General features: G+C 35.0%; 5 protein-coding genes across 5 annotated transcripts; 2 read left to right on the top strand and 3 right to left on the bottom strand.

Moving 5' to 3' along the window:
- The first annotated feature begins 4,163 nt into the window (after positions 1–4,163).
- LOC17889776 (probable WRKY transcription factor 46) lies at positions 4,164–5,633 on the top strand. Its single transcript, XM_006294481.2, has 3 exons — positions 4,164–4,550; positions 4,633–4,770; positions 4,867–5,633. The coding sequence occupies exons 1-3, from the start codon at positions 4,177–4,179 to the stop codon at positions 5,363–5,365; spliced, it is 1,011 nt and encodes a 336-aa protein (XP_006294543.1). The 5' UTR covers positions 4,164–4,176; the 3' UTR covers positions 5,366–5,633.
- A 344-nt stretch (positions 5,634–5,977) lies between these two features.
- LOC111831217 (succinate dehydrogenase subunit 8, mitochondrial) lies at positions 5,978–6,760 on the top strand. The gene is made up of 2 exons (XM_023785106.1): positions 5,978–6,136; positions 6,547–6,760. The coding sequence occupies exons 1-2, from the start codon at positions 6,041–6,043 to the stop codon at positions 6,589–6,591; spliced, it is 141 nt and encodes a 46-aa protein (XP_023640874.1). The 5' UTR covers positions 5,978–6,040; the 3' UTR covers positions 6,592–6,760.
- LOC17890536 lies at positions 6,734–9,924 on the bottom strand. The gene is made up of 5 exons (XM_006295765.2): positions 9,535–9,924; positions 7,507–9,343; positions 7,365–7,425; positions 7,045–7,268; positions 6,734–6,959 (listed from the first exon to the last, which is right to left on the bottom strand). The coding sequence occupies exons 1-5, from the start codon at positions 9,653–9,655 to the stop codon at positions 6,905–6,907; spliced, it is 2,298 nt and encodes a 765-aa protein (XP_006295827.1). The 5' UTR covers positions 9,656–9,924; the 3' UTR covers positions 6,734–6,904.
- A 938-nt stretch (positions 9,925–10,862) lies between these two features.
- Positions 10,863–11,209, bottom strand: LOC17890159. Its single transcript, XM_023785228.1, has 2 exons — positions 11,183–11,209; positions 10,863–11,081 (listed from the first exon to the last, which is right to left on the bottom strand). The coding sequence occupies exons 1-2, from the start codon at positions 11,207–11,209 to the stop codon at positions 10,863–10,865; spliced, it is 246 nt and encodes an 81-aa protein (XP_023640996.1).
- Positions 11,210–12,778: 1,569 nt separating this feature from the next.
- Positions 12,779–16,020, bottom strand: LOC17887579 (jasmonic acid-amido synthetase JAR1). The gene is made up of 5 exons (XM_006293798.2): positions 15,859–16,020; positions 14,806–15,105; positions 14,569–14,670; positions 13,640–14,427; positions 12,779–13,555 (listed from the first exon to the last, which is right to left on the bottom strand). Exons 2-5 carry the CDS (start codon positions 15,102–15,104, stop codon positions 13,014–13,016), a joined length of 1,731 nt encoding a protein of 576 aa, XP_006293860.2. The 5' UTR covers position 15,105; positions 15,859–16,020; the 3' UTR covers positions 12,779–13,013.
- Positions 16,021–17,140: the final 1,120 nt, after the last annotated feature.

Raw genomic sequence — 17,140 nt, 5'->3', positions numbered from 1 at the left:
ACGGTGGGGGTGACAAAGCGTATTCACAGTGTCAATAGACATGCATGCCGTTTAGATATTTGATTCATAACGTTCCTGCCGTTCAACGTACTGGCCTCATGCAACTGCTTTTGAAAAGTGGCAACTTCTCTATATATTTCACTCAGTCATGTCATGTTACAACCAATAGATTCTGAGGGAATAAGCAGGTTCATAAAAATTCGAGGTTAGGGTGTCCCTTTAGAAATCATCCTTTGGCCTTTGCAAATAATATTTGCGTCGAATATCACCAAAAGTGTATATAGTTCTGTAGCCTTCCTTTTTGCGTAATTGTCATAAGATTCGAGACTTAAATAGATTTAATAATTTACGATTTTACGTTCCAATATTCTTTGATTTCTCACCGTTTCCATAATTTTATTTCCCTCAATAATGTATATTGATGTTATATGCTACAAAATAAATTTATGTGGCTAGGAGTATTATTATTATTTTGTTTAACAAAAAAAGTATTATTTTTTTTTTCTCTAATAAGAAAACTCGACAACTTATTTAAAGTAAAAAGACAAATACAATGAAAGTGTTACGATGTTTTCACACGTGCTTATCATCTTCACCGGACTTTCCTCTGTGTTCAGTTCACACTTTGGCGTGACTAACACTTTGATTTTATTTTATTTTCGACATGGCAGACATCAATATTGATATTTGTTATTCTTCTTCTTCATATTATTATTATTAATTAGTGCACTAGTGTTATATATGTGAACTAAATCTAATTTTTCATGTCGTTAGGTATTTCAACGAATTTGAGTTTTGTAAAAATTTTGCAGCTTACTATTTATTTCCATAGTTTTATCACTTTTATGTAAATTTTTAACACATACTGTTTTTGATGTGTGAAAATTAATTTATGACAATTTTATGCTTCGTAACAATTCTACATGTTTTGAACGAACATGCAAAAGAATAAATCATTTGGAAGGGGGAAAAAAACAATTCTACATGTTTTCTTTGTCAGTCATGAAAAAGTGAAAATTGTTTTGCAGTAATTCTGTATACCAAATTACCAATCATGCATGAAAAAAAAACCAAAAAGAAAAAATAGAGAAGTTGTATAATGGTGAACACATTCAAAATCTTCAAATTTTGCCAAATAAAACCAGTCTCTTATGCCATTTACGTCTAAAATGTCATATCAGTATCTAACAAAATCTGTTTGACAAATAGACTGAACAATTGTATTTTTTTAGGGTTTTTTCTATCTTTTCTATGCGGTTATTGACGCATTATCGATCAAAATAATAACTTCAACAGCTTAAAATATAAATATATACTGTATAAAAAAACTAGTGAAAGGAGAAATGAGAAACAAATACGTATATTAGCACAAATAATAATTGATCGGGATGACATGTGGGTCTCTAAAATAAAAGGGCGTTATATCTTTTTCAACACGCACCCAAAGTCCTTTCATGGAAATTACCATTAAGATACAAAAATCTATAATCACCTTAAATACATAATTGTGCAAAAATCTATAATTACCTTAAATACATAATTGTGCAAATCATATTATATCGGTGTGGTATATATTATCTAGTGTATTATAATTTATAAATTTGTTGTTTCAGTGGTAGTTGTTTTTATCATTCCCGTCGATAAGGAAATAATACATATCGCCTTTGGAAGTTTCCTTATCTTACACGAATATTATTAATTACTTGTCAAAATATTTGTGTCAGTTTCCTTATGGATATATTATGTTCAAATATCGGTTTGGTTTATGTGACTACAAATGTTTTCATTATAAGCAAATATGGATCATAATTCTAATTTGTTCTGAGTCTTTTCGACCGTCACATATTTTTAAATTTTAACTAATGAAATCTGGTCTATGCATGCATGTGTTTTTCTCTAATCTCTATCAGATTGAAAATATTAAGTCAATTTCCTAATTAATAGTTTCATTACTTCCTTTCGGGGGTTTATTACATTGATCTAAAAAGAGTTTACTACATTAATAAATTAAACATGAATCACCAAAACACAGGAGAACGGTTTTGTTATTCTAACTGATTTATTATGGTTGTGATACGTACTTAAGAAAGCAGTATCTTTCTAATCAGTCGTCTTTATCACTTCGAAGCAAGAAAGAACAAACCCAGATTAAGATTTTATTTTAAGTGATTCATTAAGGAGGCACGGCACCCAACCATATGCATAGAGTCCAGCCATGCTTGACTAATTATTTGATAATTTTGATCTCACTTAATTAATTAATTGTTTCACAACAATAACAACAAAAAAAAAAAAAAGAGAGAAGGCCATGTGCATATGTATGTATATGCCACTCGGCCATTTTTACTTAAATTTTTTTTAGTTAGTCATAAACTATTCCCTTGACCAGACGCGTTAAACTAGCAGTAGACGCGTTGAAGAATAAAACATTCAGTTCATATAAAATATACTATATAAAATCAGTTTTATTTTTTGTTTTCTTCCAAATTGAGTAATTAATTAAGTTCAAAGGCAGCAGCAGCCTCTCTAGACACTTACTTCCAAAAAGAAATCAGATTGGACTCAGAAAGCTACAAAGTTGGTAACTGAGAAACATAGAATAGCACATAAACAGACTACTACAGTAATGTGGATTTCTCAAATAATATTCAGCTCGACGAATATGGCAAAACGCATAAGGTTAGGTTTCATCTTGATTCACACAAAATTTGTTTGATTCTATAACGAGCAAAAATTTAAATTAACAACTCTCTATGCATGATGATGTTCTGCCATATAACATGGACAATTAATTATAAAATTTCAGTTTTTCTTTTTTTTTTGTCCCGTTATATTTTTAAAAAACTTTTGGTACTTGAAAATTCCAGCATAAAATACCATAACTTTTGGTGAGTCATGTTTATGTTCTACCTATATATATAATTTTTTCGGTATGTGTTTTGTAACCTTTTCGCTCGAGAAGCTTACAATAGCCTATGTTGAATGCCACAACATATATGGATGTTCGTGAATTCGGATTTAATCGTATTAAATAATGGTAATAATACGTCATAGTCAATTGTGTGAATAAAGAAGACACAATGGACTCTAATTTCTCAAAACTACACCTGCATGGTTTGATCTGATCCGTAGATTCTTGGTTTTGCTTTTAGAGGCACGATCATTTCGATCTTTGACCCCCCATATCTAGAAATATAACGAACTGTACACTATCCAAATCATATGTGTAAATATGTGAATCGAATAGCTTTAGAGTTCATATATGCAAAATCTTTTCTTTTTTCTTTTTGACTATGTTGGTTATCTAAAATATTTTTTTTTTAAATTGTATTATAAATAGAAGAGTGTAATTTAGGGAAACAAAACAAGAATTAGTAGAAAGAAAAAAAGAAGTGACGCAAGAAATGGGATGAGATAACGTATGGTTGTTAACGTCATTTATAGCCTAAAACAAAGAGACATTCAACCGGATCTAATAACGCGGCAGGGACGTCTTTGAAGATTATTGTTTATTGGTTCACTCGTCTTCTTCAATCATTCTTTTTCATTTCTCTTTTCTTTTTAATTTATAATAACGATTAAATCAGCTTAACCGGTTGAGTGATTAGGACTCACCAGATTTGGGTTCTTCTTCTTCTTCTATTTGTGATTGAGGAGATAATAGTTGACGCTTTCTAGATAAGTAGTACTTTGACTATATATACACTACTGTAAATCGAATATAAATTATAGAGATAAAATGATTATAGTAATAGCCAAATAAGGGTATTGAATTAGCAACTAAAAGAATATTCTCTTTTGTTTCCAACCCACAAGAATTTTATGAATTCCAACGTTACTAGTATTAGTTTGGTATGTTAAGACAAATATAGAGTTTACACACACAAAAAAAAAGAAAAAAAAATGACAAATATAGCAATTTATATAGTACGTATATTATTAATATAAAAAAACAGTGAAAATAATAATAATCCCCTAAGCCTTTTTTTTGTGTCAATTTCTATCCAGTATCCGTCTCTTTTCCACACAACTTCTTCTTGTGTAAGGCCTTTTTAAAAACGAAATAAAAATAAATAAATAAATAAATAAACTTATTGTATAAGGAGCAAGCAACAAAGGACATAGTACAAATCACAGAATCTCATCGGCCGCATGTATATATATAAATAGAGGTCCATGGCCACACTTACACACGAAAACTCACAGCTCTCTCTCTCTCTCTCTCCGATCTCACTCAGAAAAGCGAATTCTAAAAAGATTCCTAACTTTTTTTTTCTGCAAGTGAATGCAGAGATGATGATGGAAGAGAAACTTGTGATCAGTGAACTGGAACTAGGGAAAGATCTCGCCAATCGATTGATGAACAATCTCAAACACTCTTCTTCTTCTTCTTCTTCTTCTTCTTCTTCTGATTCCAACAAAACCTTGATCTCTGAGATCCTCCGTATTTACCAGAACGCCATTTTCATGTTGAGCCTCAACGAAGACAAGAACCCCCTTAAACGAAGAAGCCCTGATCACAAGGATTCTAATTTCGTCTTCAAAAAGAGGTACTTGTTTTTATCCTCTCTCTCTCTCTCTGTTTGAGTTCCAATTTTTTTCATATGTCTGATTCGTTTGGGGATTTTGCAGGAAAACATCATCAGAGCAGCAGAAGACAGAGAAAGTTAAGGTTTTTGTCGCATCAGGACAAGATAATGGTTCAATCGACGATGGTCATTGCTGGAGAAAATATGGACAAAAAGAGATTCATGGATCCAAAAATCCTAGGTACCTTACCGAGATTTTGGGATCTTCAAAAGTTTTCTTTCCTTCCCGTGAAAATTTTTGCTAAATACTTATGTCTCTCTGTTTCTGCTATTACAGAGCATATTACAGATGCACGCATCGATTCACACAACACTGTTTAGCAGTGAAGCAAGTCCAGAAATCAGACACAGATCCTTCCGTTTTCCAAGTGAAGTACGTCGGAGACCATACTTGTAACAACATCGCATCCCCCAAGGCGACGACCATCAACTTCTCTGTTTCAATGTTCGGAGAAGTAAACAGAGCGAATGTCACAGAGCATTCCGAAGACGTCAAACCGAAGAAACCCGAAGAAGTGATGATCAATCTTGAAGATCTGGAGAACAAGAAGAACATTTTCAGAACGTTTTCGTTCCCGAACCATGAGATTGAGAACACAGACTGGAAAAGTAACATTTTCACAGTGGGAGAGCTTTCTCCAGCGACATCAGGATCTAGAATCACAAGCGAGATTGTATCCGCACCTGCTTCTGTTGAGAATGCCGAAACTGCAGATTCGTATTTCTCATCGTTGGAAAATATTATCGATCCGGATTGGTTGTGGTCGGAGCTTTGATTGGTGAATATGTAATGTCTCTTTTAAGAATTAAGATGATGACAGTAATTATATTAGATGATGCGTGTTTTAATTTCAGGGTTATATAGTATTAGCTTATTTTTTGCCGATGGATTAGATTTGGCTTTTTAGGATTTTACATAATTTCGGCCCTTTTCTTCTTCTTCTTTTTTTGGTTCAGCAGGGTTTATGAATTTATTTCCCCTATGAAGTTGTGATTGTACTTTATCACAATTAATAAAGAAAGGATTGTGTTAAGGTTTGTTCATCTGTCAGTTTAAGTTGTTTGTTTTATGATTAATTCGATAGAAAGGCATTTGAATGATTAAAATTATGAAAATTCTTACTTTGTAAACTAAAAAGATGCAATTATTTCGATGAGCATTTTCAAAAGTTAGAAAATTCGTCCTATATTTGTCAAAATACTGTAGTAGAATGGGAAGAAAAGAGAATTCCAAACAGAAGTAGTAAATAATAATTAGTTCATCCCATGTTTCAAATCAAATGATGCTTATGGGCCTTGAGCCCAATTCAATACTACCAGTAACAAGCCCAATCTCGGACACACGGAAACTTGTGTCGTCGAGTTCATCAAAAGAATGAAAATTGAAGGAAGATAGTCGGGAAAGAAGACCAAAACGAAAGTTCCGAAGAAGAAAGACGAAGGAGAAAGGGATGATTTACCGAAAGTGGAGTTTGCTGTCCGGTCCACCGGTTATCCTCGGCGGAGCCGTGATTGCCGCCGTTGCCGTCGGATTTGTCTTGCAAAACGTATTCTTCTTCTCTTTCTCTTGCTCAATCGTTAGATCTATATTTTGATTAGCTGGGTTTTGCCATCCTTCTTCGCTATTTCTCATCTGTTGAGCTCCTTCTTTTCTCTTATTCGGATCGCAATTGCTCTTGATGAGTTAGTAATTGTCCCTTTTCGAACCTTTAGGCGTGAAAGGAACATCCTTTAATTGATATTTTTGTATTTGTGTTCTTCTCTGCTTCAATTTAATGAATCAGGATTGCCTCTATTTGGGTTCTTAGGATTGAATCCAGAAATCAAATTGTAACGCTATAAAGTTTTCTACTTTGATCCGATATTCATCAACGGTGTCAGACGCTTAAGCTTCTTTCTTGACTTTACATAAAACCATTGTAGTTTTGGAGTCTGACTTTTGGAGTTTTATGATCAGGTAACAAAAGGGGAGCAAAAGAAGAATGTCTCAACGAACAAGTGAGAAGACTAAATGAGAAGATGCTACAAAATGTGGTGTGTTGTTAATCATGTGATTTCAAACATTGTAGTTCTTGCAGTGTAAGCTCAATAATGCTTTTGGAAGCTTTGGAATACACTGATCTTTTTGGTGTTCTAGATTCTTGTTGCCAATAATGATATTTCATTTTCCACTTTCTCATTCTTTACATTGATCACTAGGCTCTGTAGATTTAGAACAAAGTTTCAGCCTAGTAATGTTAAGATAATCTAACACGGATGTTTAGAGAATACAATAACATAACTGGGATGGTCATGAAACATTCCTTTAGATCTCTTCATGTAGCTCTCCTTGGTACTCTCATCCCGAACCCACGCTTTAGCTTATCGACCCTGCCCATGTAGTATCACACTCAGATACATGAACTAGTTTGGTAAGCCTAAAGAGAAATGTTATAGGTTTTTTTCAAATGCTTACGTTGGGGCAAGTTTGCCAAGACTATCTAGCTCTTCACCGGTATCTTCGTCTATTACTCTACCTGAGATGTAAACAGTGTAGTATCGATCTCTGTCGCGTGGGAGACCTCTGGCATTGAGCAAGCGCAGGTCTTTCTGGTGAAGCTCCCTTCCATTCACAAAGACTCTTGTGGTTCCTCCAGCACAATTCTCTGGCATTGGGTGATTGAGCTCTTCAATGAAAGGCTGTAAGAAAGGTGTCACCACCTCTCACCAGTTTTAGTACGCATTCTGTAGAAATGAAGAGAGATTGAAGAATACAGTTCATTAGTTGATGTTTACCGGTAATATTCCAAGACAGTGACTTCCCATTATTCCCCAGAATCCAGCTCTGTAGTCGTACCTGTCACCAAGCAACAGAGCAGAAGATAATCATCAGCCCTAGTAGGTGAGAAAAATTAATGAGATGAAGAACCTCATGTACCAGTAGTTTCCTGGCCTAATTGGTCCAGCCTGCTTCTCTGCCATTTTCACCAGACGTTCAGCTACAGGATGCCCATTTACTGAGACATCACTTCTGCTTTCGTTCTGTATAGACTTCTTCAGATCCTTGAAGCTATTCTTCATAATACTCGCGAATCCGCCCTGCTTGGTTCTTCCCTGATCATCTGTATAGTCATTTGCCGAATCTTGAGACACTTCATTGTTGTGAGAGTAATCATTAAAGTCCATCTCAATTGCAACTGAAGCATCTTTCATAGAGTTCTGTCTCATGGCTGTTTTTCTCTGCGTGACCTTGTCCAGTTCTGAACGAGAGCTGCGGCTCCTTGGCCCAGACCGGTCCCTAACATTGGTTGAAGAGTATTCAAAGTGTTTGTGAAGAGGTGAATCAGGAGTAACTTTCCTAACTGTTGAACTGTCTGAGCTTAGCTCGTCTTCAGAGACACTAGGAGAAGTAGAATCCGCAATCTGCATTTCTTGAGCTTTTTCAGAAACCAAAGCCAGACCAGTTGATACGTTGTCCGGTCCTCTATCCATTGCATGGAATTCATAAGCAGTATTATCATAGTCATCAGATGAGAAGTTAGCAGCAGTTACCCAATTCAACCTATTATGAGTTTCTGTTTTTTTTGGTGAAGCAGGATCCTTAGAGAGAATGAGTTTCTTATCAACAAAGGAATAATCTATTACACAAGAGCATGCTCCGCACCGCAGTCTCTGTTGCTTTCTCGTCGCAGAATCTATTTTGTCTGGCAATTTCAGAAGTATGAAGCAGTTTTTACAGTTTATAAATGGTGCACCACCAGCCACAGGGTGGATTAGACGAGAACCACCTGAAGATGATACAGCTTTCGGGGGACGAACACGAGAAATAGCATTCATTCGCGCATCCCCAAATCCACTCGGACATCTTCCATGGAGCTGTGGACCAGGAGATTGAGAACCAGGAGGATGCGAAATATAGGTTCTCGGACTATGACCAAAACTTCTCTCATGAGGATAAAAACCAGCATTATGCAGAGCATCAGGCAAACCTGAGGGAGGAAACACTGAGCCTGAAGCTCTATGATATGGATCATAGCAGTGGGAACAAGAGCAAGTTGATTGATGTAACATCCCATTTCGTGGGTGTGTATCAAACAAATCATGACCATTATTGGCAATATACTGTCTAGAGTTGTGCAGATGAGATGGCTGCAGAGTTCTTTCACGCATCTGGATCCCGAGAGGGTCTTCATAAGCTGGAACATGAGAAAAGTTATGCATCGGACCACGCAGAGAAACATCAGGGTTATTGCTATAAAGATATGGAGGTTCAGGTTCTGGATAATGACGGTGATATGAAGAACTTGCAGCATGTTTTCCAGAACTGAAAAACCGCAATGGAGCCTTTTCTAATCTTGAAGAAGGACTCGAGATCTGCAGCTCGTTAAGTTGAAGAAGCTGTTCTTTTAGCTTATCCAATTTTCTCACCAGTCCAGCTCTGTCTTGATCAATGGCTTCATCACTAGACAGAGAATCTGTGAAATAGTTAGAAGTGGAGAATCTGAAACCTTGGAAATCGCATCTCTTCTTTGTTCTTTGCCTAAACCCATCCGAACCCGGTTGTGACTCATTATCACCAGAATCCACGACATTAAGTTTCGAACTAGGATCACAGTGAACATCCCAAGTCTCTGTTTGACCATTATGTTGGTCTCTTAATGAAAAATTGGAATCAGAGTCATAATCACTTAAAACAGAGTTAACTTCAGCTGCTTTGGCGGTATTATCCACGGACTCAACCGACACCAAATCTGCTTCACGATCCTTGTTTTTGGCTTTACATACAGAAGAAAACAAACAAACAAAAACTCTGTTGGGTCAGAATAGTGTTACCCTCCTGTTTACCTTAACTTAATGAATGGTTGAAACATCAAAAACAAGAACTAGCTAATCTCTGAAATCATGCGATTCTTAGTTCAACTACCTTGAAAGCTAAAGAGAGGGAGAGATGAAAATGGAAACTAACCGCAAAGAACGGTTCCACAACCACCACACTGAAAAAAGGAGCAATCTTTAGGCTCTGGTAAGAGATTCTTGCACTTGGGACAACGAACGAGCCTTAGTTGGACCGTCGACTCGGTGGCCATCACCGTCCCGAAGAAATAAAAACAAAACACAGAAACAAAAATGTCACTCAGCTAACAAGAAAGATACTCAACAATCAATTCAAGAAAAGAGAAACTAAGAACTTAAGAAGACTTGTTATTGCGGTTAAGTCTCTAAAGAGATGAAGTCTCCTAAGCCTTCATTCTTGAAACCAAAAGATGAAAAGAGAGAGAGAGACTCTAAAAAATGAGAGTTTCAACTTTCAAATCGATTTATTTTGGGCGGGCCAATCTACAAAGTGGGGACATTTGTTTTCTAATTCTTCCCTTCTTTCCCTTTCAGAGTCACTACCAAGAAATATAAATTTAAGATTACCTTTACTTTTTCCAATGTTTTTAGTTGGTAAAATCTTTACTGTTACTCTGTATTTTCGAACTTTACTTACGTTAATTAACTCGGTAGGTGGAGCTCACATATTTATCAATCAAGGAAGGAGAAAAGTCTTAAGGTTAAGGTCAAAAAGCCAAACTGGTTTTAGGACAATAAATAAAGGACACATTAAATTGATGAGTGTGTATGTGGTAGAAAGTGGTTACTTGTCTATTTCTCATTTACTTTTTTTTTTGTATAATTAGTTAGTTCTACTGGTTTTTGAATTTCTTCTAATGCTGCTATGCTATATTTGTTTGTAAAGTTTGAAACTTAATTTGAGGATTAAAATACAAAGAATTTTCAAAAGATTGAAGGAGGGAAACGAATCAAAGCTTGCTCCCAAATTCATTCGAGAAAGAAACAAAGCAACAAACAAAAACTAGAAGATGGTCGTTGGATTATTATACAAACTAGAAAGTAACAAATACAGAAAAAAAAGATAAAGCAAATACAGTAAGCTTTTACAAAAGGTAAAGCAAAATACAGTACAAAGCTCGTAAGGTTTGTACGAGGGTAATTTGGACCCTGAAGATGGGCCTCTAAGGGTGTAACTGTAAGCCCATTCGGTACATATTTTTCTTTTAGCTCACACTCTCTCGATAGGCACACAGTTTCAGACTAAATTCATCTGAAAAATGTTGTTGTTTCAGACTTTCAGGGAATAACAAAAATCCTAAAACAAAATATATGGGAAGCTGGGAGCAATATGAGTTATTCTTATATATCACATCTCAGTTTGAAGTAAGAAAATTTCTAGCTAAAAGAAAACGCAATTTTCATCTCACAAAGCAACTCGAAATAAAAAAAAGTTACAGATTAGAAGAACAAATGTTTGTAACAAGAATCCCACCAAACACAACAATCAAACATCTTCTTCTTATTATTGGTTGGTTCCTTCTTTTCTTCCTTCTTCTTTCCATTCCACCAATATTTTCTCCGGTGAATGCAAGGCACGCTCGTAGCCGATGACGCAGAGGAACAACCATCCTCGATCTCTTTATCCATCAAAGCTCGTAGAGTCAAACCAGACTGAGACTGCCGAGGGAGAAGAGACTCAGGAGAGAAAGGCATTAGTTTACGTTCGATGATGTCAACAAAAGAGACGAGTTCGTAAGAATCGTAGAGAGGAGTCTCACAGTCCCAGATTTTATGATCACGACCATCACTGATCCTTTCTTGTGAGTTGCTTGCAGCATGGAGTCTTGTGTCGCCTGTCATCAGTGCAGGGCTCAAGACTTCTCTCAAAGACGATTTCTCACAATTTCAAGTTTTTATTTATTTTGTTTATTCTTTTAGCTATTTGTTTCTGATGTTTGATGTTCTATATAATATATATATAGGGCTGGCTAGATAAAATTTGTGTGTATTAATAAGAAACTGTGACTCACTGTGACTGTTTATAGTATCGAATCACGAGGTACATAATTGTGGATACAATGTTCATCTTCATGTATTTACTTAATACCAAATTTGCTACTCCCCGACATTAGAGTGTATGTGTATTCAACTTATCACTGTTAGAATATATTACTGCTGTTATTCTTTTCTTATTATCCTTATTTCAAAATAGGAAAATTTCAATATATTCCTCTCTCGATTTTTTTTTTACTGATTTCAATTTTTATCTTTTGACATCTGTACTGTACTGACACCGAAGAGGCGAAGACAAAAAAAAAAAAAAAAAAAAAAAAAAAAAAAAAAAAAAAAAACATTTTTACTGATATACCATAGTTAGGGGGAATTTCCTGAGAAAGTAATATTTAGGTTTTCTAAGTTATAAAGACATGGTACGCTATCTATAGTATTAACAATCTTACAATCATATAAAAGAAACAACATATTTGTTGTTTTTCAAAGGCATGCGATAAACCCATGTGGTATGTTGTCGAATATAAAGGAAATATACATTATCAAATATTATCAATTGATCATCCTTTGGAAAAAAATATCTGGAAAAATGGATAAAATACTTTTTTTGGTTCAGAAAATGGATAAAATACTTATTAACTACTTTCTCTATGTACCGATAGTAAATTTCCTATAATTCAGCTTTTTTTGGTTTCACATTCCAATATTTATAACAAACATTTATGCTCAGACTTGTAGCCAACTTCGAATGATCATGCTTGTGTTCTCAAATATAAACAAATTTTACAAAATAAAAAATAAATATATATATATATATAGACGACGTTTCAGCATGTTGTAAATATGTCCAAACTCACAAGCGAGCTGTTGTTGTTGTTAGTGTTAGTGGACGACTACATGTAAATATGATCCAAGATTGCATATGTAAACGTCTGTCCCACCAATAATGTCATAATCACGTATTGCTTTCTCAGACAAAATCACACCATAACTATTAAGTCTATTATGTATTTCTTCTCTTCTGCTACATACTCAGCCTGTTTATGATTATTCTTTTTTTTTTTTTTTTGGAAAAGCACCAAACTTTCATGTCTAAATTCATTTATTCACCACCTTCGTTATTGGTTTTGATTTTAAAAGTAAATGTTTTTTAAGATTCAGTTTTGAATTAATTAGGTTCTCTAATATAAACAAGTAGAACAGTATGGTGTTATATTTGGATTCGGTTCGTGTGTCAAAAAATTTTAAAATTTGGCTCAGGTCAGATCGAAATAGATTAGATTATCCAAATTTATATTCTCCAATCTTTAATTGCAATCAAATTCGAATCTTGATTAGATTTTTAACTATGAAAAAAATAAAAAGGTAACATCACATCAGAAATCTATTTATTTTTTTCCCAAACACTGATTGCACAAAAAGCAAAGTAAAGACCACTGTTGGACACATGTATAAAGATAGAAAGTTTTTTCTGCCCTTATATATATTTATATGCTCTCAATTAAATAACGTAAAGAAACGATATTGACAATAAAGACAACAAAGACAAATAAAAACCAACTATAAAAACCCACTTTTCTTGGATTTCAGAATTTCTTTTTAGTCAAACGCTGTGCTGAAGTAACGACTCACCACATTATCACACAGGATTTGGAGAACCTTTGCATTACTTGGCTTCACACATCGTGGCATCTTAAACTGTCCAGCAGACGAACCAAGCCCGAGAAAATGTTCTTGAATCTTCTGGAATGTTCCTTTCCCGACAACTTTTAGCTCCAACGCTCCAATAGTCTTGCATTTCCTGGAGCTAGAGTAACCCGCATCGATGAATCCTCTGTCTAAACAGTTGCAGCAATCTTGAAGAACGTCTTCGTTTGCTTCACCTGAAATCTCCCAGAATATAGCGTAATGTCCTGGATCTTTCGAGACATCGATGTGGCTAGAGAAGTCTATGACTTCTATCTTTTCTTCTGAGAGTCTCTTTGCAGCAAAATCTACTGAAAGCTGCAGGTCTCGTTCTGTGTTCTTGTCGATGTTGATCGAGAGAATCAGGTTTCTCCTGCATATGAATTTTAGTAGGGGAGTGTTGTTGTAGAATCCTGTGATCTTTACCACATCTCCAAGCCGGTACCGATACAACCCTGTGCAATGTAATGTGGGTCAGATATGAGATTTTAAGCTTTTATTATGAGACCTATATAATACAAGGGTATATATATATGTACCTGCGTAGTTTGTGATGACAACCTCGTACTCTTCTCCGATCTTGACTTCAGTTAGACCAACTGGTTTCTCCTCTCCTTCCCCTGTTTCAGATACAGGGAGAAACTCGAAATAACCGAGATTTGGAATCACTGCAAATGTAGCTTCCTCTGGAGACAATCTAGGGGTAACATTAGCGGCAATCCATCCTTCTGAGCTACCGTAGTCATGACTCACTAGAGGTAGATCTCCCGCGTAATGTCTCAGCTTATGCACATACGGCTCCATGGAGCCAGTCATGATCCCGTAAACATACTTTGCGTTCGGGAAGAGCGCAGGAATCAATCCGTACCAGTTGCTCAAACTCATGCATTTGTTGCGGATTGTTTCCGCCAGCTCAGGGTTAGGTGTGAGCAGCTTCGACATTGCGGCACGGACTGATGGGACAGTAATACGGCTGCTTAGGACACCGTCTTTGATATCTGTAAGAATCTCTTCCCAAACCTGTTCAAAGGTTCTAAACGCGTGAACTAGACCGTGAGCAAAGACTGCAAAGACGTACTGAACTTGGTCTCGGAAGAGAATCCCGGATAGGAGATGACAGTACAAGGCTTGATGGACATCAGGACTAAAGATGACTTCGTCAGGACTACAACAAAGAGAGGTTATAGATTTCATCCCTGCTTTGAAGTTAGGGTTACGGTAAACGTTTGTGGTTGCGGTTCCTATGGGGACACCTCCCGTTGATGTGTACTGCTTGCTGCTGAAGATAAATTGCAAAGCTCTCCCAGTGTCATCAATCGGGAATTCTCTGTAAAACAAAAGAAAAGAAAAAACATCACATGTTAAAGGCTTAGTTGGTGGTAACATCCTTAATTACTCTGTTCATGTGAATGGGTGGAACAGAGAAAAGTGTGTAAATGTGGGGAACATAATCACTGATCCACTATACCTGTTTCTGAAGGCAAAGGCTGTGCGAAACAGTTGTAATGTGTTCTCCATTAACTCATCAGTGAAAGGAATAAACTTTGGACGGCCTTGACTAGTTCCAGAACTGTTGATCAGAGAACACACACAAATTAAGATTCATTCATTAATCTATGGGAAACAGAACAGAATCATCAATCATCATGAATGATAAGAAAAAAGAAGAAGAAAGAGGTAATTAACGGCAGCAAGTTAGTTTTACCTCAGGGAAATGGCAGGAACAGGGTGGCCAGTGAGAATAGGTGAAGTGTCACCATCGACCATTCTTTTGATGTAAGGCTCTAACTCAACGTCAGTGACCAAAGGAACCATCGATTTGAAAGCTTCTTCAGGGTCAGTGGCGTTGCCGTTGAGACCAAAGTTTTGTAAGTAGACGGCGGATTTGTTCTTGAGTAGAATCTCTTGCAAGGTTTGTTTCTGGACTTGATCAGCGTTTCTTGTCATTTCATCGAATTCATCAATGACTCTGTTCATGTCGAAAGTCTCAACCTTCTCCAACATCCTAAATTAGAACAAAAAAAAGAAGAAGCAAAAGTGATCAGATTCTGACAGATTTGCAGAGAGAGAGAGAGAGAGAGAGAATGTAAGGAAAGGAAGAGGAGAAAGAAACTTAAAAGGGTCGTCTTTATGTTACAGAGCATCCATAAAGGAAAGTTTTTAGAAATTCTTATGACAGAAAACCAAAAGATTTCTGGAAAAATTATTATTCCAAACTTTTTAGCAGTTTTTTTTTTTTGTTTGTAAAGAAGACAAAAGGGAACTCGGTAGTAAGAAAAACCGTATTGAAGTGAGGAAACAATCCAAAAAAAAAAAAAAAGCCACGAATCCGATGATGACTCGGGAGAAGCTCTTTATCGAATCGGAAACTATGGAAGCGAGGAATCACGAATCGTAGGTTTTTGGAAGAAGGGAACAAAGCCCAATAAGTTTTTTTTCGATTACTATGGAGAGAGAGAGAGAGAGAGAGAGAGAGAGAGGTAATAATCGGAATCATTCAGATTGAACAAGTAAAGATGTGAGAGAGACAAGTTATGGAATCTGTCTATCTGAAGAAAAAAGAAAAAGTCAACGAGGGTCGGAACCGGAGAAATCAGAAAGAGAGTCGTTAGTTACCCGATCAGAGGAAACGGATTAGTAAGGGATTAAGAAAACGTACAACTTTAGTATCAATCAGGATTAAGATGAAGAAGAAGAAGAAGAAGAAGGCAGATAATGATATAAAGAAGACAGAGAGAGAGAGAGAGTGAGTAGTAACCTGGTGTTGTTGCTGCGAGCTTTCTGCTCTGTGTGTAGGCTTCGCTTAGTGGAGGGATTGATGAGAGAGAGAGAGAGAGATATCAGAAATTAAAAAAAAAGTTGAGTGTGATTTTGGAAAGTCAAGAGATAGCTCTGCAATTTATAGGCAAACCCCTTTTTTTTTTTTTTTTTTTGTCCTGAAAGAAAACAAAACAAAAAGAAAGAGGACGGAGCAGCGGAAAAAAAAAAAAAAAAAAAAAAAAGGGTTGAAGGCGATAGATTAGTGAAAGCCGTTATCTCTCTCTCTTTCTTTTCTCAAATTTTGCCGATGGGATCTCTCTGATTTTTATTTTATTTTTCTCCGACCAGATTTCTTTTCTTGTTATTGTTATGGTTATGAGTTAAGTGTCCAATCCGTAGAGCTTATATGTCCTATATTTTGGTTGAACTAAACGCATCAGCTATATCAAGACTCAGTATCTAGACATGGTATCAAAACGTTCTATCTGAACCCTAGTATGAAAACGTAGTATCTAGACTCAGTATTTAAATGATATTTGTTTCTGCTTTTGGTTCTTATTTCCAGAAATTGTATCTAGATACTGTGATGTTCATTTTGTATTTTCATATATATACTGTAAAACTTTTATAAATTACTAATTACTATAATTTGTTGGTCATGAGTAAGTATTATGTAAAAATTAACCAAATTTTTTAAGATAATAATTTGTTTGAAATTTTCCTTGTAAAATATAGTTAAATAATATTATAAATTAATAATATATATATATATATATGTATGTAAGTAGATATATTAATATATTCTTTTTTGTAAAAATAAAATTTCTCCTAAAATTCATCTCTATATAAAACATCTATGTTATATTTTTAAACTATAATTTTGTAATATATCCCATATATGTTATAAAAATAACTCAAATATTCTTTGTACTTTCAAATTCTAAATAAGAGTCATATTTATTTTATTAAGTCTATAGAATATTTAAATATAACAAGTGAGGTCACTAATCATACATTTGAATTTGTGTATATCATCTATATAAGTGAATTTATCAATAATATCTAAAAGACTAATCTTATTTTTGTAAAATTGTCCCAAATTATATTTTCAACTTTTTCAACAATTACAAATACCACTAATTATTAATTTACATTATAAAATAATAAATATTTATTAATATATAAATAAATTATATTAGTATAAATCAATAAAATATCGTGGTCCCAACATTATTAATTTGTAAAAAAATTTACTCTAGATACAATATTTATAAACTGAC

Source organism: Capsella rubella, unplaced genomic scaffold (genome assembly GCF_000375325.1).
Source record: "Capsella rubella cultivar Monte Gargano unplaced genomic scaffold, Caprub1_0 scaffold_4, whole genome shotgun sequence".
Classification (NCBI taxonomy): domain Eukaryota; kingdom Viridiplantae; phylum Streptophyta; class Magnoliopsida; order Brassicales; family Brassicaceae; genus Capsella; species Capsella rubella.
This window is presented reverse-complemented; position numbering and strand designations above follow the sequence as displayed.

Coding starts and splice junctions, on each gene's coding strand:
- LOC17889776 (XM_006294481.2), top strand. CDS start 4,177: ATGGCCACACTTACACACGAAAACTCACAGCTCTCTCTCTCTCTCTCT. Junction 4,551..4,632: donor AATTTCGTCTTCAAAAAGAG/GTACTTGTTTTT, acceptor GGGATTTTGCAG/GAAAACATCATCAGAGCAGC. Junction 4,771..4,866: donor CATGGATCCAAAAATCCTAG/GTACCTTACCGA, acceptor CTGCTATTACAG/AGCATATTACAGATGCACGC.
- LOC111831217 (XM_023785106.1), top strand. CDS start 6,041: ATGATTTACCGAAAGTGGAGTTTGCTGTCCGGTCCACCGGTTATCCTC. Junction 6,137..6,546: donor TCGGATTTGTCTTGCAAAAC/GTATTCTTCTTC, acceptor TTTTATGATCAG/GTAACAAAAGGGGAGCAAAA.
- LOC17890536 (XM_006295765.2), bottom strand. CDS start 9,655: ATGGCCACCGAGTCGACGGTCCAACTAAGGCTCGTTCGTTGTCCCAAG. Junction 9,344..9,534: donor TTGTGGAACCGTTCTTTGCG/GTTAGTTTCCAT, acceptor CTGTATGTAAAG/CCAAAAACAAGGATCGTGAA. Junction 7,269..7,364: donor ACTGTCTTGGAATATTACCG/GTAAACATCAAC, acceptor CCTTTCTTACAG/CCTTTCATTGAAGAGCTCAA.
- LOC17890159 (XM_023785228.1), bottom strand. CDS start 11,209: ATGGTCGTGATCATAAAATCTGGGACT. Junction 11,082..11,182: donor TGATCATAAAATCTGGGACT/GTGAGACTCCTC, acceptor CTCCCTCGGCAG/TCTCAGTCTGGTTTGACTCT.
- LOC17887579 (XM_006293798.2), bottom strand. CDS start 15,104: ATGTTGGAGAAGGTTGAGACTTTCGACATGAACAGAGTCATTGATGAA. Junction 14,671..14,805: donor GTTCCTGCCATTTCCCTGAG/GTAAAACTAACT, acceptor TCTGATCAACAG/TTCTGGAACTAGTCAAGGCC. Junction 13,556..13,639: donor TGTCATCACAAACTACGCAG/GTACATATATAT, acceptor TACATTGCACAG/GGTTGTATCGGTACCGGCTT.